General features: G+C 48.9%; 1 protein-coding gene and 1 long non-coding RNA gene across 2 annotated transcripts; both read right to left on the bottom strand.

Moving 5' to 3' along the window:
- Positions 1–1760: 1760 nt before the first annotated feature.
- On the bottom strand, positions 1761–4299 carry ID3 (inhibitor of DNA binding 3). Its single transcript, XM_045898466.2, has 3 exons — positions 2999–4299; positions 2797–2879; positions 1761–2252 (listed from the first exon to the last, which is right to left on the bottom strand). The coding sequence occupies exons 1-2, from the start codon at positions 3296–3298 to the stop codon at positions 2820–2822; spliced, it is 360 nt and encodes a 119-aa protein (XP_045754422.1). The 5' UTR covers positions 3299–4299; the 3' UTR covers positions 1761–2252; positions 2797–2819.
- Positions 4300–4816: 517 nt separating this feature from the next.
- On the bottom strand, positions 4817–24449 carry LOC135364215 (uncharacterized). The gene is made up of 3 exons (XR_010411058.1): positions 23626–24449; positions 23153–23206; positions 4817–5759 (listed from the first exon to the last, which is right to left on the bottom strand). It is a non-coding gene; the product is annotated as an uncharacterized LOC135364215 (long non-coding RNA).
- Positions 24450–26187: the final 1738 nt, after the last annotated feature.

Raw genomic sequence — 26187 nt, 5'->3', positions numbered from 1 at the left:
CCATTATCTTCCGTCCAGGGATATGGCAGTACAGGAACTGAGAGCTGCTGGGCAAAGGAGGAGAGAGGCTTGGGGAGGTAAAGCGGTTTGCTCAAGGTCACACGGCAGATGAGCGATTTGGGTCTTTCTAGCCGTCCCCAGCCCCCCAGCTTCTGAGTGAACAGGAAGCAGCATGCTGTGGCAGAAAGGGCAGAAGAGGAGTTCAATGTCTGCCATTGATGGTCAAAGGTAGGGCCAGGTGCCTCGGAGTGGATGGCTCAGGATCAGCAATCTTGCCTAGATGTGGAAACTGAGGGTCCAGGGGGGCAGTCTCTAGCTTGCAGTTGTACAGCTAGGATGTGGCAGAGCAGGAATTTGCACCCCTGTGTGGCGGTCACCAGAGCCAGCACAGCACCCCTAACAAAACAAACCAAGGGAGACCCAACCTGGGTCGAGACAAGAGTTCCTCACATGGGGACTGAGGACTTCCCAGGGGACTGGAGGGCTGCTATGACTCTGCAAAGGGGGTGCGTGTGCATGTGTGTGTGTATTTTCTGGAGTGCTCATACCTCCCACCAGATCATCAGAGGAAACCAGGAAACAGGTTGGGAACCACTGGACAGCCGGTTAGCAAAGACAAGAGGTTGCCTCCCCACTACATGCCCCTGTTCACCCCTGAAAGCTCACCAGGGTTAAGGAATGAAGGGTGGTGACGTGACCGGTTTGTTATGAAATATTGAAGTAACTCATGCCAGGGGCCAACACACAGATGAGATCATATCATAAACAGGAATCTAGTGAGGCCAGGAGCCTGGTGGAGCCCACCTGGGGAGCTGTCAGGTAGGGGGCAAAGGGGGCTGGTGTGGGTTGGGGGGTCTTGCCCTCTGCCCCACTCTCAATAGCTCTGCTCCTGTCCACTACAATTGTAATCACTGTAGTTAGGTTAAAATCCCATCTCTTTCTCTCAAGGGGCTGTGAGAACCCGGCTCAGACCCATTATCCACTGCTGAATTCTCCATTTCTGAAAGTGTTAGAGATGCTCACAGAGTAGACTCCCAGTGGAGGTGTTACGGGAAGGAAATACCAGAAGGAATAGGGGGCTGTGGGGCTGCTTCTTCAAATTCCCAGTCTAGGCTCAGTCTTCAACTACCTGGTGGTAGGAGAGGGATTGGTACTGGTGTTCCCCAGCCAGCCCCCAAATCATTCTGATAAGAGTGGCTGGGGATTTGAGGGACAAGAAAAACCCCTCTCCTATTTTTTCCAAATTTGGAAGCCAAATCAGAGAGCAAGAGGAGGGAAATGAAACCAGGCCCTGATCTGCTTATTCATCTCTGAAATGGGTCTATCAACCACCAGCGGTCTGGGCACCAGGTGAGACTCCACTCTTCCACATCCCCTGCTAGAAAGACATCATGAATAATTAATGACACCAAAGCCATCTGGTAATGCAGCAAAACAGCTCAAGGGACTTAAGAAACTGGGACTCAGGAGACCTAAGTTCTATCCTGGGCTCCTAACTTGCTGGGTGAGCTCCCCTCACATCTTTCCTCATCTGTAAAATGAGGGGACAGGGCCAGGATCTTCCCTGCACCCAACCCTTAATGGATATGGGGCTCCCATCATGAGCCCTTTCCACCGCCCCCCCATTCCAGTCTTAACTGGCATTTCCCCATCTCCCTTAAATAAGCAAGCTTGCTTTTCCCAAGGTCCAAGAAGGACATTTACTTCCCCTAAATTCAGCCTTATGAGAGTGTTAGCACTTAAGGAAACAAATTATATACTCAAGTGTTTAAAAACCGTTTATTATGCAAAATGTTAACTTTTATAAAAAGTTTAATATACATTGCATGGTTACAGAAAGTCACCTTCCTGCAAAAAAGGTACAAAAGCTATATACTCTATTATAGAGTTCATAATCAGGGCAACAGAGCCTTTCTCCAAGGAGACCAGAAGACCAGCTCTACTGCTGCCTTGGCAGACTTTGGAGAGCAGCCACTCCCCCCACAACCTCCACACTGTGAAAGACAGTCTTTAAAACTTGGGGGTGGGGTGGGGGCTGGGAGACGTTGCCCAGCTGGTGCCCAGAGCTAGCTCTGGCTCTTTAGGCCACCCAAGTTCACAGTCCTTCGTTCCCGGGCGCCAGGTCCAGCCTCGAGGCAGGGGTTTGGGGAAGTCAAGTGGGCAGGGCGAGGTTGGGGCCCATCCATGCCCTCGGGCTTCCGGCCGTAGAGGGTCCCGGGGTCCCAGGCGGAACGGGCGCCAGCACCTGCGTTCTGGGCGGGGGGAGGAAAGAAGACCAGGGAGCCATCAGTTTCCGCCGAGCGCGCCGAGGCGGGGGCCGTCCGCAGACTGCCCGGCGCCAGGGAGGAAACTTGGTCTCTACCTCCAGCTGATAACTCCGAGCCCCATGCTGCCCCCACCCAGTTGGCGCCAAAGGACCACAGGCGGAGCTTGCAACCACCCCGCCCTCTTGGAATTGACACTAGCTGGGAGAGGGCTGAGGAAGACATAGCTTCCTTTACGATTCCAAACTACAAACAGAACGGCTATTTTATTTACCTGCGCCTACTTTTTCTCGTGTCTTTGGCCATCGGGGGAGGGCAGGAGCAAAATGCGTTCAAGGTTGAAACGCACATTGGATGGGAATTGGTTCTGTCATTCATTTAATGTAACCACAGGTAAGTCACTAGCCCCTCTCCCGCCTCCTTTTCCCCAAACTGAGGAGGCAGTAATCCCTTAAAAGGCCAACCAATTCCAAAATTTGTCGTTTAAGCACCGCCCCACCTCCACCCCCTGGGCGAAGGCGGGGATACTCACCTGGAGGCGCCAGGACTGCCAGGTCAGTGGCAGAAGCTCCTCTTGTCGTTGGAAATCACAAGTTCCGGAGCGAGCTCGGCTGTCTGAGAGAAGGGAAAGAAGGGAAAGTCATGCATGGCATTTGGGGGTTTTAGGGGGTTCTGGCAGCATCCGGGCTCTGGAGCTCAGCCCCGCCCCAGCTCCCGCGCACGCCGCCACACACCTGGATGGGAAGATGCGGGCCGTCTGGGGGTCCAGGGGCGGGCTCGGCCAGAACCACCTGCAGGTCGAGGATATAGTCGATGACGCGCTGCAGGATTTCCACCTGGCTAAGCTGAGTGCCTCGCGGGACTCCGGGGACCAGTTCCCGCAAGCGCGAGTAGCAGTGGTTCATGTCGTCTAACAGGCTCAGCGGCTCCTCGGCTGCCGGACCCTTGCCGCGCCCGCGCGCGATGGCCAGGCTGCGTTCCGACAGGCAGCACACCGCCTCGTAGCAGCCGCGCACCGGGCTCAGCGCCTTCATTCTGAGGAATGAGACTGGAGGTGCCGAAAGGACGAAGAGAGCGAAAGAACCCCCAACAGCAGCTGGTAACGCGCGCACGCTAGCCGCGGCCCTACTTATAGAGCCTGCCTCGAAGGCACGCCCCTTTATGCAAAGCGTGCGCCTCGGCCCCGCCTCCGCCAACCCTGGGCGTTCACAACCCGGTTAAATTGCAAACAGGCTTCCTCCGGCTGGTCTGACGCCGAATACCGCGGAGCCGCGGATTCAAAGAATGAGGAAGCGCTGATACTGGGGAGAGGCAGGCCTCTTGGCCAGCAAGGATTTTAAAAATCACTTAAAACCATTAACTTTAAGAATTTGCCCTTTCCTGGCAGCGCCCCAGATCTTTGAGCTCCCCTGTCCCCTGCCAGTCCACCCACAGCCCAACACTAGTTCGAACCCACAGCTCCTCTGAGGTCATAAATCCCTGAACAGCAAAGAAGCTTTTTTTTCTTTCTTTCTTTCTTTCTTTCTTTTTTTTTTTTAAAGCAAAGGATTTTTCAAGGGAAACTTGTAAGGAATTAGTGCCGCCTTGTTCCCCAATTTGCTGTTCGTCTGACCTCCAGACTCACTGGCGTCAGGAATTATCTTGTGACCAGAGGGGAAAAAAAATTAATTGCGGTGAAGCTGAGGTTACAATGAAGAAAACAGATTTGGGCTAGGGCTGAGATTGCAGAAGGAGGAGGGGAAGGAGGTTTGAGCAAAGAACACTATTTATTTGAGCAACAGGGGAAAAGAAAAAAAAGGAAGAAAGCAGGCTGAATCCGTCATTTTTGCATGGGGAAAGAAAGGAGCTCCCACACTCTGGCCCCATGCACTCCATAAGGAGCCAAAGATATGCCAATTGTGTTTTGGAAGTGAGTTTGATTAGAATTTTGGACCGAGTTTTAAATATGGGGCAACAGACAGGATGATTTCTATATAAATCTTTTTAGGGGTCCCCCATTGGGTCAGCCAATCTTTTAACTCTTGCTTTGTGGCGCCCCCCCCCACACACACACTTTCCACACACCTCTGTGTAGAAAACAATAGTTTGGTAATTTCATCACTCTATTGTCTGTCCCTTTCTGCTATGGAAGTGTAAGCCACCTGGACTTGATTATTCTTAGCCTTGCTGAAATAGCTCTAGCTCTGAGAGCCCAGGAAAGGGATCAGAGGACAGGGAAGCTAAGCCCTGTATTGCAACAGGACATTGCACTCAGTATTCTTTGCTTGTCTTCTTGTCACTTCCCAGAACTTTTGGGAATTTGCAGCTTCAAAATGCTGGTTTTCATCTTGGAATCCCAGATGGGATTCCCCCAATGGTTGCTTCCTAAGTCAATCAGTTGGTAAATATTTATGGAGTCACCTTGCATAAAACAGTGGCTCCTGCTCTCAAGAATCTCACAATTCGGGGAGACAAAATTAACACAGGAAACAATTAAGAGTTCTATAGTATGTGGCACTGATTAACAGGACAATGGGAGCTCAGAGCTAAGAGAATCTCAAAATTGTCATGGTAGAAAGGACGCTGGACTAGGAATCAACATCCCAGCCATAGGATCTTGAACAAGCCCAGGTACCCTGGCTTTGGTTGCCTTGTGAATAATATGGTGAGATGGTGCTAAGTGATTATTTTAAATCCTTTCCAACAATGGAAATCTAAGGCTTTATGAAATTTGGACAGGCAGGTGTAGGGTGGTAAAGGGCCCAGAGAGGGGCTATAAAACACGTCCAAGCTCACGCCAAAGCTAATGGCAGAGCCAACCCTGAAGTCCCATTGTTTGCCATCAAACCACAGGGCTCTGTGTCTTCTAGAAAGGGGTCTTCTAAAGATTTCTCCCTAAAATGTTAATGTTTTCAAGTTTCTTATATTCTTTAGCATAAGAAGGAGGAAGAAAATAACCTGTAAGTGCACAAGTCAATCTATAAATGCTACAGACGTTAAAAGAAGAGAATGCCAGCTATTTGGTCACGGGAAGGGAAAATGGTGGCTGTGCAAGACTCCTGAGTGACCAAATAGAAAACCCTTTCCTTTTCTATCACACAGACTTCCGTGGTTTGTGCAAAATGGTCAAGCCGGGGCCAGGGTGGGGGTTGGGGGGCTGGAGGTGGTTCTGAAAAATCATGGCCTTTCAGGGCCAGGCAGATTTATGTTCAAATCCCTGTTCTTCTCTTTTACTAATGATGTTGAACTAAGTCAACTCTCCTTGCCTCAATTCCCCAGTTTATAAAATGAAACTAATTAGACCTACCTCATTTATTCAACAAATAATTATCGCATGCCTCTGCTCTGCAAGGCACTTGACATGCTCTCTCCACCAGGTATGTTAGTCTCCTCGGTGCCTGGGGACACAGCATGGGGCCAGGTGTGTGGTAGTTGCTGGGTCAACAGGTCCATACAGGTTCTCTTCTCTCCTTTTCCCTCCTCCGTTACTACCACTGATGCCTCAGGCTCGGGTACCTGTTTGCAAAGCACTTTCACATTTATTATTTCCCAAGATGCTTTCAGGCTGAAATGCTCATGGGCTGTGTGACACAAGGCAGTAGAAGGATGCAGTGAGATTAGCAAGGAGAATTCTCTCTTGGCCACACGAGTAACTTGCAATGTGGCCTTGGACACGTCTTCTTCCCTCCTGGGCTGAATTTTCTGCAAAATTGGGGTGGGGGGGAGCAGAAGGGAGCAAAGGACCTCTAGGGGTCTTCTCCAATCTAAGATTCTAATTCTGAAAGAAGCAGGGTACGGTTGGGAACACTGAATAAAGTTTGAACCCGAGAGACTTCTTTTTCCAGCAACGGACTAGAGGGCTAGCTCAGGCCTTCTGCAACTAGTTTGGTGGTGGCGGGCCCTCAGCCTCTTATTCCAAATGCCTCTGAACTTTCTGTTCCCAGTTCTGCTCCTTTTACCAGCTTTTTCCCCCCTCTTGCATTTTTTATTTTTATGAAAGGATGTCATTAAGGCTTTTGTCTGCGCTGTTTTTGTTTCAGAACTTTTCTCACAATCCTATTTTTTGTTGAGGAATCCGCTCCTTTGCCCAGCTGTGGGTCCCGGTCCCACAGCTGTGTTGATCTAAGACTCAGCCCCAGACAGCCTGGCGCCAGGGTGGGACGTCATGCGTTCACACAGGGATGCGTGTCCCAGGCAACCTTTCCTCGGGCAGTCACCGGTCGGCGACTGCCGCCCCCACCAATGAGCGCCCGACACCCGAGAAAGGGGCGGGGTCTGCGCCTCCCCGACCGGCGAGCGGCTCGTGAATTGCAGATGCTGGGAACTTGATAACGTTCCCTGAATTGGGGCCCTTTAAAGTCTTTTTCCCCCCTCCCTCTTTTAGTTCTTTCTTTTCTTCCTTTTGTTTATTCTTTCTTTCCACCTTCTTCCTTGATCTATATATGTATCTAGTTTTTCTTTGTCATCTCCATCTTCCTTTTTAAACTATCTCCTCCCAGTGTCAGGAATCATTTTGTAAGCATTTCCAGGAACTGAATCTTCCTTTGCCAAAATTGAAAGAAAAAAAAAAAAAAGAAGAAGAAGAAGAAAAGAAAAAAAATTCAGTGTTGTGTTCAGTGTTGTGTTCTCTGATTTTTTGAAGAGTTGGCAAAACTATTAAGTTATACTGTTTTGTCTCTAAAATTTTAAAAAGTGGTGGGGGGTCTATGAGCTGTCGCCTTCAAAGCCAAAGTAATGATGAGAACGGCAGATGTCTTTTTGCCTAAACTGAGTTTCTATCTGTCTACCTATCTGTTTTTTTCCCCAGTTATGTTGTAAAGTTGGAATCAAGGGAACCTCAAAAACTTGCCCAAGGTTACTGGGATGTCAGCTGCAGACCTGGGGCCAGGACTGGGACCTCCCCCTCACTTGGCTCCCTGTCCACTCTGTCCTCTAACTCTCATCAGCATTAGGATGGCCTGCTGTGGTCTCAGAACATCCCCAGAGGCTGCATTTCCTAATAGGTACCTGTTTGCTCCCAAAGTGCCTGTAACCGTGTGCTGAGGATGTTCCAGCTGGGCACATAGAACAGATTCCTTCTCCCCTCAGGGAGGCTAGACCTCAAAGTGCTGCTTAAGACTCATGTGATGCAAGGAAAGCACAGGGAATTCAGAATCAAGACCAGCCTCAAATTCCTGTATGGACTACTGCCCCTCACTCTGCCTCAGTTGTCTCCTCTGTAGAATGGGGAGGAAAATAATACCCACTTACGCACAGCTGGGAGGATCAAAGGGGAGGAGGGATGTAAAGTGCTGTGGGAACCAATTAGTTATATTTCTGTGCTATGATGTGATGTACCCCTGGTGGGTGGAATAGGTAGGTGGTGCCAGGTGCATTTACTGGTTCCTGCTGAGACTGTTCCTGCTGAGGAATGTGGGTAATAGCAAGAAGGGACTGTAGGAAGCATGGGGGATCTAAGGCTTGAGTCCTTATAGGGGTGGGGATTTCAGAGGCCTCCAAGATAGGCTATCTTATAGTTAAGAAGTCCTTGGTGCAATCATCATCATCATCATCCTTCATTGAATCTTAACTCTTCACCTTCTCATACATTATCTCATTGATGCATTTTATGGACAAGGAGACTGAGGCTCAGAGAGGTTAATATGCTTGCCCAAGCTCACATAGCCAGTAAGTAGCAGATCCAAGATTTGCACCCATATCTGCCAGTCTCAAAGCTTGCGTCCTTCTGTGACTATGCTTTTCGTTCTGTTCCTTCAAGGGACCTCTTGGGAAGGTAGCTTGGACCTGAGAGCATTTTATTCTACTGGATAGAGAAAAGCAAGTGTGGGGGGTGCATTCGATAGGAATACAGACAATACAGACACTAAGGTGTTGGGGACATTAAGGGAAAACCTTTGTTTTCTAAGCAAAGAGACTCAGGGAGCTTTGGAAATTTCTTGGAAATTTGAAGCTTTTTTCATTCCCCCAAAAGCCCTTTCCTGTCCATGTTTTAAGGGACATTTATTCTTTTTATTTTTTTAAGATTTTATTTATTTATTTGACAGAGAGAGACACAGTGAGATTGGGAACACAAGCAGAAGGAGCGGGAGAGGGAGAAACAGGCCCCCCGCGGAGCAGGGAGCCTGATGCCATGCAGGGCTCAATCCCAGGACCCTGGGATCATGACCGGAGCCAAAGGCAGACACTTAATGACTGAGCCACCCAGGCGCCCCTAAGGGACGTTTATTCTTAAAGTGCAGAATGACTACTCCTGTTTTTAAGAGTCAGTTTGGAATTGAGTTTCCTCCCTGTCTTCTTCTTCCAACCCAAATCCAACCTAGTTTGGTCCAGTCATACCACCCTGAAGTTAACTAACCCCTTGCTTCAACAGGTAGACAGTGACCATGGGATGTCCAGGAGCTGGCTTGGCATCTGGGGTGAAGGGGTGGACACCCACAGGGAAGCAGGTCGGGAGTTTATTTCCTGAGAACTATCCTTTGTTGGGTGCTTTATAAACTCTATCTTACATAATCTGCTCTAGAGTCTTTGGGGGTAGGTATTATTATGACAAAGATCCTGAAGTTCAAAGAGATCTGTCACACAGCTGGTTGGTATAAAACTCCACCAATCAAGATTTGAATCTGGGTCTATGTTTCAAATCCTGATGCACACGAGGATGGAGACACGTATTCAAACTGCACGCAGTGTGCAAACACAAAGGACTGGTTCTCTCACCCTAGCATCTCTAGGCTAGTGAGTATGGCCAGCAACAACCTGTCAAGCAGGGACAGTTTTGGAACTTCTAGAATTTGGAGAGCATCAGTGGGTTATGTGGGAGTTTAACAATGACTTAAAAAAAAAACAACAAAAGGGGGTGCCTGGGTGGCTCAGTCGGTGAAGCATCTGCCTTTGGCTCAGGTCATGATCCTGGGGTCCTGGGATCGAGCCCCACATTGGGCTCCCTGCTCAACTGGGAACCTGCTTCTCCTTCTCCCTCTGCCTGCCACTTCCCCTGCTTGTGCTCTCTCTCTCTCTGTGTGTCAAATAAATAAATAAAATCTTAAAAAAAAATAAAAATAAAAAACAACAAAAGGAAACAAGTATATTGCAGAGGTTTTACTATTTCCAAAGCACTTTCATTCAGGATTCCAGTGAACACTCCTAACCGCCATATGGGCATATAGCTCATCTGCCCTGTGGCCAGGTGGTCTTTATCTCTCTGGTTTCAGCATACCTCCCAGTGCCTGGCACAGAGTGGGCACTTAATAAAGATGTACTGAATTAAATTCCACCTCAGTCATCACTTTAGGAGACCCCTTGGGGGTGGAGGGATTTAAAACTCAAATGCAAGTTGTACTGGATGACTCCGATTCTGTGACTCTCAGGCATCATGTTTTTGCCGCAGATGCCAGCAGTTGGATTTGGGCTCCCACTAAAGGGGGTCAGAAAAGGCTTTAGAAAGATGTAGTCCAAAGAAAGAAAAAAGGTGCTCCCCCCAAAGGCCTTGAAAAGCAATGTTCACCCTTCCCAGATACTGTCTGTGTTGGCCTAGGTCCCAGCTGCAGTTCAAAGGCTTGGAGGGTGGGTACTGAGGTCAAGAGGGGGGGATCTGACCTGCGAGACAGGTGTCCCCACCAGAGAGGGAAGGGCTGCTCTACCTTCAACAAGGCCAGAGCTCTGCAGTGAGCTGGAAATGCAGGCCTGTCTGAAAACACAGGGGCTGCAGCCTATAGCTCAGAGAGAGCCTCTTGCGGACTAAAGCTGTCCCGAGTGTCATCATGGCAGCAAAGCACAACCTTTGCTGAGTGCCAGGAATGAGCCAGGCATCTTACATGTATTTTCTCTCTCTCAATCCTCATATCAGTTGAAGCTCAGAGGGGTGAGGTGACTTGCCCAAGGTCACACAGCTGTTGGGAGGCAGAGCAGAGCTGCCTGAGTCCAAAGCTTGTGCAGTGAGCCAGGCTACCAACTGGAGGGTGAAGGAAGCAAATGCTGGAGAATGGGGGACTGTCTTAAGGAGGAATTGAGGATGGAAGGAGAAAGAAATTCACATTTGAAATCCATTTTGCTCAACAGACCCTCATGGTGTCAGGAGGTGTAGGTGTGTGTCTCTGAGGAAGTGGGTTCCTCTCCGACTGTGTGTTTTCCTCCCTGCGTGTGTGGCCTTCACCCTTCTCTGGGTTTTGGGATCCTCCTTGCGGGTTGTGTGTCTGGGCCCCTGGTGAGAGTGTGGGTGTCTCCCCAGTGCGGCAGCCTATTTAGATGCGGGGTGTGGCTCCCTGCCTGGTATACGAGCTTATCTGGGTGTGCGGCCTTCTCCCTAACGTGCCTGCTTCAGTATGTGTCCATCTCCCCCCGATCTTCGGACCAGGTGCAAACAGGGCCAAGAGGACAATGAGCTTGCACACCCGGTGGCCTTTTCCTCCACTCCCTCACTTACTGTGACCCCCCCTCCGCCTTCACCCCCGCGCCCCGGCTGCCCCCATTCTGGCCCTGTCCGACCTTGGCCCTCCTAGCCTGCGCCAGGACGCCCCACCTCGGCCCTGCCTGACCCTCCGGGCCCTCGCTGCCCGCCCCCTGTGGTCCCCACCCCACCCCTCCCCGCCCGCTCCCCCAGGCCCCGCGGCTCCCTCCCCTGCCCTGCCCGACCCTCCCGGCCCTCCCCGCCCGCGCCCCGCGCCCCCACCCCCGGCGGCCCCAGGCGCGCAGCTGCGGGACACACAATCGCCGGCGCCCCCTCCCCACCCCCCGCGCAGCCCCTCGCCCAACAAAAGCCGCTTTCTTTCCCCACAACAGATTAAAGACCAGGAGGGGGTGAAAAATAGCTTCTCCAGCCCTGGCGGGGGAGGGGCGCGGGAAAAGCTGGGCTTTGGGGACTCTTTGATGGCGAGCGTGTGGGAAACCCGGAGGAATGCGGCTGATGGGACCGGCGCAGCGGGGCGAGGCTCCCGGAGAAGGGCCCGCCCCCCCGGGACCCCCGCGCCCCTCGCGATCCCCCCCCGGGGCCCTCGCGTCCCCCGCGCCCCGCGCCGCCGGCGCCCCAGCTCGCTGAGCCCTCGCGCTCTCGGTGTCGGCCTCTCTCCCCCTTCGCGCTCCTGCCCGTTCGGTCTGTCCCTCAGTCCCTTTTCTCCAATTCTAATTTCTCGGTCTTCTTCCTATTTTTCGTTCTTCTAATTTTCATTTTCGTGAATCCCCTTCGCTCCTCCACCTCTTTCTTCTCGTTTCTATTCTTTTTGTCTCTTACTCCGTGTCTTTCTTTATCTAGATCTAAATACCCATCCTTTATCTCCTCTCTTTGTCTCGGACACACTCTCCGTGCCTCTTTGTGCAGTGTGTGTTTCTTGGTGGCTCCTTGTCTCTGCCTCCGGCTATGGCTCTCCTTGGCTGGCTCATAGGGACGCTATTGGCTTTAGCACCCTCTCCTGCCTGTTTGGAGAGGGCTGGCAAGAGGGAACCTGGGATGTGGGCAGTGTGTTTAAACATTCCTCTCCCTACACACACACTCTGAGTGCAGATGGGAGCTGGCAAGGGGAAGACTGGGGGAGCCCAGAGAGTGGGCAAGGAAGAGACTTGGGGTGGCCTGCTAGACCAGGGTCCAGTAGGAACAGGGGCTCTCAGAGGCGTCCAAGGGTTCAGCATTATTTTTGGCCCAGTTTAGTTCAGTCTCTGAAAGGAATTCCTGGCCCCGGACCGGATGGTGGCCTTGGGACCCTGATGGGAAATGGGTTGGGTCTCCTGGTCCCCTCCTGTCTAGTCCTTGGGACAGGGCTTGGGGGAGGGAGGAGGCTGATTCAAGACAAAGGGCTTCCAAGTGGCTTAGGGCAGAGACCATCCTGGCAAAGACCCAGAGGTACATGCAGGGAAGCTCAGCCTAGAATCTTGGAAACCCAGCTTTTGCACTTGGCTCTGCCACTAGCTGACAACCCTGGGCAAATCCTCTGTCCTCTTTGGGCATCAGTTTACCCACCTGCAAAATGAGATATTTGTTTAGATCAGTGGTCCTCAGCCTTTTATTCTACCCACAGATCCCAAGATCCAATTTATTCCAAATGCATTGCTTATATTAATTAATCTGATTTCTCATTTTGTATTTATGAAAGACAAGCATTCAGAGTTTCTGATTAGCATGATTCATTACCATGCAGAGCTGTTCTAATCCCAGCCAAAGACACCCCATGGAGACCCCAAAGCCCTTGGTGCTTTAGTAGTCTGCAGCAAAATCCCATGGAAGACTATCTGCTTTGGAGTCAGACAACTTGGGTTTGAATACTGAATCTGCTAGCGTCCAGCTGTGTGACCTTGGGGAGGTCACACCCTCCCTCCGCTTCCTTATCTGTAAAAAAGGAGATATTCATAATATCTACCCCACAGGATTGTGCTGAGCATTACATCAGATAACAGAAATATGTAAGAACTAGGTGCTCAGTAAACAGCAACTGTTAGGATATTGATGCTCTACACCAACGCAGTCCGATAGAACTATGATGCAGCCACGAGTGGGAGCCACATTTGTAATTTAAAATTTCCTAGCAGCCACATTTTTAGAAAGTAAGAACAGGTGAAATTAATTTCAATAATGTATTTTACCTAACCCCAAATACGCCAAAATATTATCATTCAAACATATAATTAATACAAAAAAAAAAAAACCCTTCTTGTTTTACATTTATTTTTCACACTGGTGAAAATTCACACACATCAAAATTCATACACATGTGATTTCATGCACATCAAAATTTGGTGTGCATTTTCTCATGCAGCACATCTCAGTTCAGACTAGCCACATTCCTGGTGCTCAGTAGCCACTTATGGCTAGTGGAAACCGATTGGACAGGACTGACTGAATTAGTTAGAAAGCCAAGGTAGACCTTAGAGAGGAAAGAACACTGGAGCTGAGTCTTGAAGGCCAGGATGGATTTTAATACATGAAGAGCATGCAGGAGGAAGACAGGAGGGAAGAAGGCAGAGAATGGTGTGAGCAGAAGTGCCAACCAGCTTGCTTGGGCAGCAGCTAGAAGGTGGGTGGTTGCTGGCCAAGACTGGATAAGTAGATGGAGGTGGGGTGTGTGGCGTGCCGTGAGTGCCAGGCTCAGAGCATCAAGAATGTGGGTGTTGGGGCACCTGGGTGGCTTGGTTGGTTGGGCGTCTGCCTTTGGCTCGGGTCATGATCCCAGGATTCCGGGTCGGGCCCCTACTCAGCAGGGAATCTGCTTCTCCCTCTGCCTCTGCCCCTTCTCTGCTTGTGTTCTCTCTCTCTCTCTCTCAAATAAATAAATAAAAATCTTTTTTTTAAAAGATTTTATTTATTTATTTGAGAGAGAGAGATAGTGAGGGAGGGAACACAAGCAGGGGGAGTGGGAGAGGGAGAAGCAGGCCCCCCACCGAGCAGGGAGCCCAATGTGGGGCTCGATCCCAGGACCCTGGGATCATGACCTGAGCCGAAGGCAGACGCCTAACGACTGAGCCACCCAGGTACCCCAATAAATAAAAATCTTAAAAAAAAAAAGAATGTAGGTGTTAATACTTTAGAATGTCTCTTTGAGATCCATCTTCTTTGCAGAGAAGAAGACAGCAGTGCCGTGGGTAATGTTGATTCTGTTAAGATCTCAGTTAGCACCAGCTACCATGTCTTGAAGATTCACTATGACCAGGTACTATGCTAAGCACATTATGTTAATTATCTCATTTAATTCTCTCAACAAACCCTCATACATTGCCGATGGGAATGGAAAATTTTGGAAAATAGTTTGGCAGTTTCTTAAAAAGTTAAAACATAAATTGACCATATGACCCAGCAATTCTTGTAGGCATCCACCCAAGAGAAATAAAAACACATGTCTACCCAAAGACTTGTATAAGGATACTCATAGCCACATTGTTCACTGTAGCCAAAAAGTGGAATCAACCCAAATGTCCATCAACTGATTAATGGATAAACAGATATACCTCCATACAATGGAATATTATTCAGCAATAATCAAGGGAATGAAGTACTGATATAAGCAACACATAGATAGAATTCAAAAATATTATGCTAAGTGAGGGGTGCCTGGGTAGCTCAATTAGTTAAGCGTCAGACTCTTGATTTCAGATCAGGTCATGACCTCAGGATTTTGAGATTGAGCCCTCCGTCAGGCTTTGGGCTCAGTGGGGAGTCTGCTTGAGATTCTCTCTCTCCCTCTCCCTCTGCCCTTCTCCAGCCCCCCCAAATAAAGAAATAAGATCTTAAAAAAATATAATATGCTAAATGAAAGGAGCAAGACACAAAGGAGCACATATTGTATGATTTTATTTGTGTGCAATTTCCAGAAAAAGTAAATTTATAGAGATAGAAAGTAGACCAGTGGTTGTATAAGGCTGGGAGGAAGAAGGGGCGTGACTTCTAATGGAACAGGGTTTTTTGGGGGGAGGGAGTTGATAAAAATATTCTAAAATTGATGTGATGTTCTGCAACTCTGTAAATATGCTAAAAATCACGAATTGTATACTTAAAGGGGGTGTTTTATGGTGTGTAAATTATATCTCAATAAAGCTCCTTCCTTTTTTTAAATTTATTTTTAAAATTTATTTGAGAGAGAGAGAGAGCACACATGCATGAGCGGGGGGAGGGGCAGAGGGAGAGGGAGAGAGAGAATCTCAAGCAGACTCCTCACCCAGTGTGGAACTCAGTGCTGGGCTCCATCTCAGCACCCCGAGATCATGACCCCAGCTGAAACCAAGAGTCAGGTGCTTAACCGACTGAGCCACCCAGGCACCCCCAAAGCTCCTTTTAAAAAAAAAGTATACTTGGGGCGCCTGGGTGGCTCAGTCTCGGTTAAGCGTCCAACTCCTGATTTCAACTCAGGTAGTGATCTCTGCGTGGTGAGATGGAGCCCCTCGTCAGGCTCCCTGCTCAGCATAGAGTCTGCTTGTCCCTCTCCCTCTGCTCCTCCCCCAACTCTCTCTGTCTCTCTCGCTCTCATCTTGCTCGCTCTTAAATAAATAAAAAAATAATAGAATCTTGGGGGCGGAGGAAAGTATCCCAACAACGTTTGTGATAGACACTCCTGCCATCTCATTGCACAGATATGGAACTCTAGAAAGGCAAGCCAAGGCTGCTCAGCCAGGAAGCGCAGGAGCGGGGTCTGAAGTGTGCAGAGCCGAGCTGCTGACCTCTGGGCTCTCCCACGTGGTGAAAGTTGCTTGCGCTGTGCCCTCCATCTTTCTGGGGCATTTACCGCACCAGTTTGGTGCCAGATATGTTTTCAAGCTGCAGCAACTGCTTTCTTAGAGGACAAGGGTCAGGGGGATGCTGCAGACTTGGGATGCTGACAGAGCCTCCTCTGTGAGAAAGCTGCGGCAGCAGCTGGGCCAGGGTCACGTGTGGTAGCCCCCATGCTCTGACACCCCCTCCCCAGCCCCGTCTCCCTCCCCTGGGGAGAAAAGAATTTGGCTCCAAAGCTGAGGCCAGACTATGAGCCAGAGACCGGACCTGACCCCCACCTTGGAATCTAGTGGATCTGGGGCCATGGTGGGGGAGGGGCTGTCCCCAAACCGAAGCACGAACCCTGTTATTTTATAATCACACCACACACAAAACAGACTTGAATGGAAAGTCATGGGATCTGGAATCTTGAAAACCTGGTTCGAGCCTCTACCTTCTCAATCTCCACATTCAGTGTCCTTGCGCGACTTGCTTACCTACTCCAAACCTCAGGTTCTCGTACCTATGAAATAGAGACAGCGCTACTCCCTTGGGTGGTTGTAAGGATTTGGGGAACCAGGAGTTAAATCCACTTTATTTTTGACTGCCTACATCACATGTCTTAAGTTGTCGTGGTTCTCATAATTTCCCCACTCAAAAGAAACAAGGTTAAAAGAGAATAGTAAAAATAGTTAATAATTCAAGTCAGCACATATGGATGCTGATTTTGCTCTTTTTCAGGTGCTTTACCTGCATTAACTCATTAATCTTCATCACAACCCATGATGTTGGTATTATTATTACTCCCATTTTATAGATGCAGAAACTGAGGTTTAAAGAAGTTAGGTATGTTGCTCAAGGTCACCCAGTGTGGGAAGGACCAGCCAACCAACGTCAGAACCTTAGCTTTCTTTTTTTCTTTTTTAAAGATTTTTATTTATTTGAGAGAGAGAGAATGAGAGAGAGCACATGACGGGGGCAGGGTCAGAGGGAGAAGCAGACTCCCTGCTGAGCAAGGAGCCCAGTGCGGGACTCGATCCTGGGACTCCAGGATCATGACCTGAGCCGAAGGCAGTCGCTTAACCAACTGAGCCACCCAGGCGCCCCCCTTTTTTTTAAAATAAAGATTTTATTTATTTATTTGACAGAGAGAGAGTGAGAGCAGGAACACAAGCAGGGGGAGTGGGAGAGGGAGAAGCAGGCTTCCTGCTGAGGGGCTCCATCCCAGGACCCTGGGATCATGACCTGAGCCGAAGGCAGATGCTTAATGACTGAGCCACCCAGGCGCCCCAGAACCTTAGTTTTCTGCCATTTATTTCTTTCTTTAAGTAAACTCTAGGCCCAATATGGGGCTTGAACTCACAACCCCAAGATCAAGAGTTGCATGCTCTACCGACTGAGCCAGGTGCCCTGCTTTTTGCCATTTAGAATGGAATAGAAAGAACTCAAGAAGACCCCAGTCTCAGGCTTGTGAGTTCGAGCCCCACATTGGGTATAGAGACTACTTAAAAATAAAATCTTAAAAAAAAAAAAAAAAAAAAGACGACTCAAGTCTCGTTTGCTGAAGTCTTGCTGTGTGAAGATAAGGAAAAGCAGCAGTCAGTTAAGATGACAAGTCCAAAGTTTTTTTTTAACATTTCACCATTTCTGAACCTCTCTGCAATGAGGTCACACATACCATCTTCATGGGAGTGCAGTGAAATCACCATGGCAACTGCCTCTATGTTTTTACCTTTAGCACGAACTATCGTATGTGAAAATATTTTTAAATTTATAAAAGGATGTCAATTTAATGTCTTAAATAGGTAACACACCTGACTCAAAATTCAGAAAGCATGAAAAGGCATAAGGTGAAAAGCCTCCTTCTCACCCCCATTCCTGCCGTCAGCCTGCCAGTCTTGCTAATTTTTTCAAGGGGAAGGGAAGAACTGATACCTTTTGAAATTAGAAAGCATGTGCTTAATTTGTTCTGAAGTCATGAGGCATAAAGCCTACCTTACTCTGGTTGATTTCTTCAGGTCAGTCTCTGCCTGATTTCCTGTCCCCTTTGATGCACCATTGCTTCCTGCAGGTGATGGTTGGTCCCTTAGGGAAATGGTTGGTCCCTTCTCCCTCCAAACTTTCCCCTGAGGAATCCCCACCAGTACCCCCTATGCTCCTGACCACGTTCCCTCCCCCCTCCAGGCCCAGCTTGCTCCTCATACCCCAGAGCCTGCAGAGCCTGTAAATACTCTCATAGTCTCACCATAGCTGATAGAGTGAAGATAGATCCAGAGGTCACACCTGGGTGGCCTCAGGCCAAATCTAGCCCGTGGAAAAAAAATTTTTTTCGGCCTTGCCAAATGATGTCAAGATTGGAAAATTTCACCTGAAACTCCAATTTTCCAGCTTCATTTGAAATACTGGTAGATCCAGGGGTGCCTGGGTGGCTCAGTTAGTTAAGCATCCGACTCTTGATCTCAGCTCAGATCTCAATCTCAGGGTCATGAGTTCAAGCCCCACGTTGATAGATCCAGCCATACTGAGCCTGGATTCATGCATGATGAAATCAGCCGGGGCTGAGGAGCAGTTGCCCCCTTTAGAAGGGGTATGTGCTGTCTGGATTGTCCTGGTTCCCACCACTCCCTGCTGGTTAATGTGGCCAGCAGACTGATGGCCTCTCCAAAGATGTCTGCATCATCGTCCCTGGAACCTGTGCATACGCCTTGTTAACATGGCATGTGGAAATTGAGGTTGCAGAAGGTCACTAATCAGCTGATCTCAAAATAGGAAGGGTATCCTGGATTATTTTGTTGGGTGCAATATAATCACAAGGGTCCTTGGGGCGCCTGGGTGGCTCAGTTGTTAAGCGGCTGCCTTAGGCTCAGGTCATGATTTCAGGGTCCTGGGATCAAGTTCCGCATCGGGCTCCCTGCTCCACAGGAAGCCTGCTTCTCCCTCTCCCACTCCCCCTGCTTGTGTTCCCTCTCTCGCTGTCTCTCTCTCTCTGTCAAATAAATAATAAAATAAAATAAAATAAAATAAAATAAAATAAAATAAAAAACAGGGTCCTTAAAAGTGAAAGAGGCAAGGAAATGGATCCTTTTCTAGAGCCTCCAGAAGGAAACACTGAACCTGCCAACACCTTGATTTTAGCCCAGTGAGATCTAGGCTTGAGAGAGTGGGGCATAGTTGGTGAGAACTGATGTAAGCACATAAGACACCTAGCTTAAAATTCTCCGTCGGTGGCACTTGTTGTTATAAGGGATGGGCTTATAGGGTGGATCCCAGGCTGAGGGGAGACATCAGTGCCTGGTTTCCATCCCAGGGTCCAGTGCTCGCTGAGAGAGTTGGGCTGAACAGGTAGGCCTTGGGGGCTGCACATGGTCACCACTCAGAGAGCTGGTGGGAGTCAGCCGGTAGAGGAAACTGATCCTTGACTGAGGACAGGATTAGAGGGTCAAAGTGGAAAAGCAGGGTGGGGGGCTGCACCTGGGTGGCTCAGTTGGTTAAGCGTCTGCCTTCAGCTCAGGTATGATCCTGGGGTCCTGGGATCGAGTCCTGCATCGGGTTCCCTGCTCAGTGGAGAGTCTGCTTCTCCCTCTCCCTCTCCCTCTGCCCCTTCCTCCCACTTGTGCTCTCTGGCTCTCTCTATCTCTCTGTCAAGTAAATAAATAAAATCTTTAAAAACAAAACAAAACACAAAAAACAAAGTGGAAAAGCAGGGACTGGGCCCCGGGCTGGGTGAAAGGGCTGTCGGAGTTAAGCATCTGCCTTCGTCTCAGGTCATGATCCCGGGGTCCTGGGATCGAGCACCGCATCCGGCTCCCTGCTCGGCGGGAAGGCTGCTTCTCCTTCTCCCACTCCCCCTCCTTGTGTTCCCAATCTCACTGTGTCTCTCTCCGTCAAATAAATAAATAAAATCTTTAAAAAAAAAAAAAAAAGAAAGGGCTGTCGGAGCCGAAGGCAGGAAGATCAGGAGCAGGTCCTCATGTGGGGTGCAAGCTGGGGCAGGGTGCGGGGTTGGTGCTGGTGGGTGTGGGCATGACTGATGGGTCAGAGTTCCTGGGGGGAGCAACAGGATGACTTGCCGAGAAGGAACTCATCAGCCAATTTCTTGTGAGCGGTTACTGATGGCTCATAGTGGCTCACTGTGTCAGACTTGCCCAAGGTATTCATGTTTAACAGTGCATATCATTTTAACATAAAAAGATGAAGTTGCATTTAAGATAGCTGTTTTGGGAAGGAAAACCTCACGGCCACGAGGACGTAAGATGTCACCTGGACAGCCACGTGCGTCACCTGCTCACTAAGCCCGGAACCTCCACAAGGTCTCCCATCTTCTAGCCCCCGTGCCCTTAAATGATCCCTAGACTTTTGTTATAATTCTTCCACTTATTTTCTGTGTGTGCTGGGCCAGTGTATTTATTTTCATTATTATTACTTTTTTAGCAACAAGTCATATGATACTTAACATGTGCCAAGCACTGTTCTAAGTGATTTACAAATAATAACTTTCTTAATCATTGTAACAACTGCTGCTAGCTCCATCTTATAGATGGGGGAAAATGAGGCACAGAGAGGTTGAGGAGTTTGCCCAAGACCCCATGAGTGGCTGTACTTTCTGAGCCTCAGTTTTCTCAACTGTTACACTGAGTTAGCAGATTCCGGTGTCCTCCCCAGAGCAGGGCTTCCCAGCCCTGGCATTACTGACGTTTGCTCTGGGGGCCGTCTTGTGCATTGCAGGATTTTAGCGGCATCCTTGGCCTCTACCTGAGAGATGCAGTGGCAAACCCCCTTCCTAAGTTGTGGCAAACACAAGTGTCTTCAGACCTTGCTGAATGTCCCCTGGGGGCAAAATCAACCCTGGTTGAGAACCACCACTCTAAAAGGGTCTGGGGAGAATTAAGTGGGGTCATGCATGTAAAATGCCTTCACACATCCATTCCCTTCTCTGCCCCTTCTAAACCTATATTCTTTGAATTGCAACTCTTCAGAACCCTCTTTCTCTTTCTGTTCCTTTACTGATCTTGAAGAATGTGCCCCCCTCAATGTGGATTGTGTGCATCAGAGTTTCTTGCAAACCCAAAGCTGGTTCTAGGATCAGACCTACATTGTAGTCCCCTCTGTTCCACTGACGTGCTGTGTGGTCTTGGCTGAAGCCCTTTGCCTCCCTGAGCCTCAGTTTCCCCATGTGTACCCGGAGGGGGTTGACCTAAAAGCTTTCCAAAAGATCTTCTCGCTGCAGAAATCAGTGACTGGGTGATTCATACCAAATACCAACAAATTCCCCCTCACAAAGTCCAAATTCTTGCAGAGACTTAGTCATTCCAGGGTTTGAACTTTCTCGCAAAAACCATTCGAAAAATTCTTCCAGCTTAAAAAAAAAAAAAGAGCTATTAAAAGAAAGTAAAAGTTTCAAAACCAAATCCTAGGCAAACAACACCGAAAACAATACACACACACGCACACACACGCTCACAACACCCAAGGTACCACCGAGAACAGGATATGAAACCTTGCCAGCCGGCACTAAGAAATGATTCACAGGCTTTTCGAGATGCTTCTATTTCAAGGCATGATCCGCCCACTGGATCTGGTGACTCCAAAAACAAAATAAACCTTAAAGAAGCTGCCGTTTCTTATCTCAACACACAGCTGGCCTAACCAGCATCCCCAGATTTCAAGGGCTCCAGCCAGAAGACAAGGTTGAGTCCTGTGAATTCCCTTTCTGTTCTGTTTCAAGTCTCAAGCTGCTGGCTTGTTTAAAGAAAGTCTTTTGCATCCACCTTTGGTTGGTTGAGTTTAAAGCAACACCGCCTCAACCGATGTGAGTTCGTAAGTTTAGTTTCGCAAGGCCTCTGTCCTGCTAGATTCCAGTCTGGTCATTCCAACAGCTGTCTCCAACTAAACAATCCTGCCTGGCTTAGGGATCGTGTCTATCAATATTATACTTGCCTCAGGCCAGGAAACATTACTTTTAGCATGCCATCCAAAGTTTCATGCTCTTATGTAAAATAGAAATATAGAAGTACTTATTCACTGAATGAAATGTTTATTGAGTGCTTACTGAGCTAGGCACCAGGGTTGCACTGGGCTAAGAGGCAGCCTCGGCCTTCAAGGGGCCTTGCTGAGTAGGAAAGGCACACAAGTTAAATATAGTAGAAACGAATGGAACTATTCCCTACAGGAAATGCCCTGCAGAAAAAGCGATACTAACGTTGGAGCAAAATTTAAAGAAATGCAAACACTTGTGATATGGTCAAGTACGTTCTTATCTGTGCTTATGCTTGACTGCTTCTTTTGGATTTAGAACATTTCTTTCACTGGTGCTCCAGTTGCCCCCACCCAAAAGCCCAGAATGCTGCAGAAAGGGTCTAGCCCAAACCTACTTTTCTTACCAACTGACCCCCTCACAGCCCAATCTTACATCCATGCCATCATTGGTCCAGAGAGTCTTCCTTCCTCCCCTTCTTATCTGTCCTCCAGGGTCTGATTCCAAGCCCATTTCCCCCAGGAAGCCTTTGCAGACCTCCTGGCCATGTCCCCACTATTCCTAAATACACAGATCTTGTGCTCTTTTCTTGGCTTTTAGCCTGTCCTGCCTTGTGACCTCTCTTGTATTTCTGTCCTGAACTTTTACCTAATTTGTGAATTAGGAGAAAGAGGATAAGGACTGACATTAAGTGCTTTTGGTGCCAGGTGTCTTGTTGGCCCCTTACCATACATTAAATGCCTGGCTCATAGAAAATGTTCAGTAAATATTCGCTGGCTGAATGCTCGAGTGATTTCACTTAAATACAGTGATAACTTGAGGCAAATGCCCATTTTACAAATGAGGAACTGAGGCACAGACAGGTTAAAGCCTGCAATTGTGGTCTTTCTGCCTCCAAAACTAAAGTTCAGGCTCATTCTTCAGTTCTGTGTTGCTTTTCTTCAGATACATATTTTTTTTCCCCTAAGAATCTTGTACATGGTGTTTTAATAAACTTCTATCGATTGATAGGACGCATACCATGCTCCCTTCTTCATCCCGTCCCAGACATTATTACTTGCTCTCTTTTGTGGTTCATAGTCTTTATTTCTATGCTTAGTTTGAAAACCATCCCACTATTACCTGTGTTTGTCTGTCTCTCCCACTGGACCATGAGTGCAGTCTGTCTGCTGTGCCCATGGCTGGCACACTGTGCTCGATGAAGGTTTGCTGAACCAGGGTGGTAGTGGTGATGTAGGGTGTTGAATTATGTCTCCCCAAAAAGATATGTCCAAGTTCTAACCCTAGTACCTGCGAATGTAACCCTGGTTGGAAATAGGGTATTTACCAATGTAATTAAGGATCTCAAAAGGAGATCATCCTATACTTAGGGTAGGCCCTAAATCCAAGGACTGGTGTCCTTGTCCAAGAAAGGAGCAATCTGAGACATAGAGACACAGAGAGGGGAAACCCTGGTGAAGACCGAGCAAAGATCGGGGTCACGGAGACAAGAAACGCCAAGGATTGTGGGCGGCCACTGCAAGCCGGAAGCGAGGATTCTTTCCAGAGCTTCCAGAGGAAACCCACCCTGCTGACACCTTGCTTTTGGACTGCTGGCCTCCAGAACTGTGAGAGAATTTATTTCTATTGTGGTAAGCCACCAACTTTGCGGAGGTTTGGTACAGGGTGTGAGCAGAGGGATGTGAGCAGGGGGATAATGCTGGCTGAGAAATTCAGGGCTTAAGGGAAGCAACTTCGACTCTGGGGTCTCACCAGCCTGGCTTTGGCACCTACCTATTCTACGGTCTTGATGGATGCTCCTCTGCTCCTTGGAATCTCGGTTTCTTTCTGTGCAAAATGGAGTCATCGTTATAGCTAACATCTTTTTTCTTCCATTTTATTTTACTTTTTTATCATGATTAAGTATACTCTTTCATATGTAGCTAACATCTGTAAAGAAAGCCAGGCAGTGTGGTAAGACCTTTCCAGGCATCCTAAGACAGCCTGGGTAATAGGTCAGTAACACTCATTAAGAAAAGAAACTGGCGGACGCCCAGGTGGCTCAGTCAGTTGAGCGTCTGCTTTTGACTTGGGTCATGATCCTGGGGTCTTGGGATCGAGTCCCGCATTGGGCTCCTTGCTCGGTGGGGAGCCTGCTTCTCCCCCTGCCTGCTAATCCCCCTGCTTGTGCTCACTCTCTCTGACAAATAAATAAATAAAAATCTTAAAAAAAAAAAAGAAACTGAGTTTGAAATTTACAATCTCACCTTGCCATGTGTGAGGAGCTCTCCACGCTGCACTGTTCTGCTTTGAATCGGACAATGTGATCATTCATGAAAAGAGCATCGGCTGAGTCAGACAGAACCAGGTTCAAATCCTGCCTCTGGTGTTCACCTTGGGCAACCTGTCTTGCCCCTCTGAGCCTCGGGTTCAGCATCCGTAAAATGGGTATGGTACCGGTCCCTACTCCCTAACACGGATGTGACAACTGGGAACACATGGGTGGTAAGGGCAGCGCCGTTCTCGAGCACAGTAGGTCCTTAACGAGAGGAAGGGGCCGCTGCTGCTGAAGATGATGGTTCAGGAGGGGACAATCCAGAGCAGCGAGCGAGTGAGAAAAGACTGCAACAGCTGGTGGCTGATTTTCCCAGAGGGGGCCTGAGGGACCGCGAGGGCCTCTCGGGCAGCTGCTTCCTGGGGTTGTGATGTCACCAGCCCATCCAGGAGGCCACGGTACCAGTGCCTGTCACTGCCTCTCAGCTGGCCTGCTCCGCTTCCTGCGCCCTGAGCCTGCCCTTGCCTTCTTTCTCACGACCCTCGACCCTCGGGAGGCAGCTGGACTGCGGCTCAAGGAACAACTCTCATCTGCACATGGGGAGAGCAGGGGCCCCTCGCCACTCCCCAGGGCTCCTGCACCTTGGAGGGACCCTAAAGAGTGACTCTTGTCCAGTGGTTTTCAAACCCGGTTCCTCCAGGCCTTGGGAGCCTGTGGAAGTGCCTCAGGGACCACTGAGGGTGGGGAGAGGGGGCAACATGGCGGCAGCAAGGGGTGCACTGAGCAGGCCAGGTTCTCCAGCCACACTCCCCGCTCTGGCCCCGGGACAGCCCCACTTTTATCTTGTTTACATATTGGATCTACTTATAAACTTTAATTTCCCAAGAAAAGATCTTACGACAAAAGAAAGTTAAAAAACCTTTGATCCTTTCTGGTGTGTGAATTATATCTCAGTTTATTTATTTATTTATTTTTAATTTTTTTTTTTAAGATTTTATTTATTTATTTGACAGAGAGAGACACAGCGAGAGGGAACACAAGCAGGGGGAGTGGGAGAGGGTGAAGCAGGTTTCCCACAGAGCAGGGAGCCCGATGCGGGGCTCGATGTGGGGCTCGATCTCCTGACTCCAGGATCAAGACCTGAGCCGAAGGCAGCTATTTAAGCGACTGAGCCACCCAGGCGCCCCTATATCTCAGTTTAAAAGAAACCAAAAGGCGTGCCTGGGTGGCTCAGTCATTAAGTGTCTGCCATCCACTGAGGTCATGGTCCCAGGGTCCTGGAATCGAGCCCCGCATCGGGCTCCCTGCTCGGCGGGAAGCCTGCTTCTCCCTCTCCCACTCCCCCTGCTTGTGTTCCCTCTCTCGCTGTGTCTCTCTCTGTCAAATAAATAAGTAAAATCTTAAAAAATAAAATAAAATAAAATAAATAAAAGAAACCAAAAAGCAAACCCTCCAATCTCTTCTGTGCTCTCTGTTTTCTAGATGGGAGAGTGAGGTCAAGTGAGGAGCCACAACCCCTTCTGGGTCTCCCCGTGATCAGGGCTAGAACTGGGAACCAGGCCTCCGCCTGCCTCTACGCCATGTGGTACCAGGAGGGGGTGGGGCAGGCGGCCCTGAGTGCTGCACCTGACCAGCACCACCTCATCCCTTCAGCTCAGGTGCAAAGTGGGGGCCAACTCAGTGACCCCCACAGGCACGCTTGAGGCTGCCTGTGCAACCATCCTGCTCGAGAGCCTCCATTACCTTCCTCCTGGAAGACAACTCCTGGGAAGATGGAATTTATTAGTTGTCGTTTGAACTAACATTTGTTAAGCACCTCCTATGGGCCAGGCGTTGTACTTGGCTTTGGGAATCGAAGAGGGACCAGGATGTCAGACTCCCTCTCTTCTGGAAACTTAACATTTGTATGGTGGAGGCCGATCACAAACAAGTAAGCAAGTAAGTCAATGGGAAAAAGTCAGAGTAAGTTCTGTGGTGGAAATAGAAGGGGAGATGAGGTAGAGACAGAGTGCGCGCGTTTCTAACCGGATCGGGCAGCTGGACAGGCTCCTCTAAAGAAGGAGTATTTGAACGGAGACCTCAAAGAGGTGAGGACCGAGAGGATTCACGCTAAGTGATTCTGTGTGAATGCCGGAGAGCAGCAGGGACGGAGGAGACGGATTACCTGAGTATCCACCTCAGCACAGTTTGGTTATGACGATAAATATACAAAGGTGATGTTCACATGCTCACGTGTTTGTTTCCCAACCTGTGCCCGCTGATGGGACTAATGCTTCACATTTCATGCACACTTGCAACACGCCTTGTCTTCTTCTAAGCATTTAGATGTGTTGCTCCTTTTAATCTTCCCGCTATCATTTCCACTATTCTACAAATAAGGAAACCGAGGCTCAGAGAGGTGAACTGACTTGCCTGAAGTCACACAGCCAGAAAGTGGTAGAGCTGGAACTTGAATCCAGTCGATCCGGGGTCTATGGTTTTAACCATTGCCTAGCTTTGCCTTTGGATTAGGCAAAGCTAGGCAATGGTTAAAGAGAGAGAGAGAGCATGAGAG

The sequence above is a fragment of the Mirounga angustirostris genome, unplaced genomic scaffold (genome assembly GCF_029215605.1).
Source record: "Mirounga angustirostris isolate CCGP_5_RB_7025 unplaced genomic scaffold, mMirAng1.0.hap1 SCAF_4, whole genome shotgun sequence".
Classification (NCBI taxonomy): domain Eukaryota; kingdom Metazoa; phylum Chordata; class Mammalia; order Carnivora; family Phocidae; genus Mirounga; species Mirounga angustirostris.
Note: the sequence above shows the minus strand (reverse complement) of the source record. Positions and strands in the feature narration are given on the sequence as shown.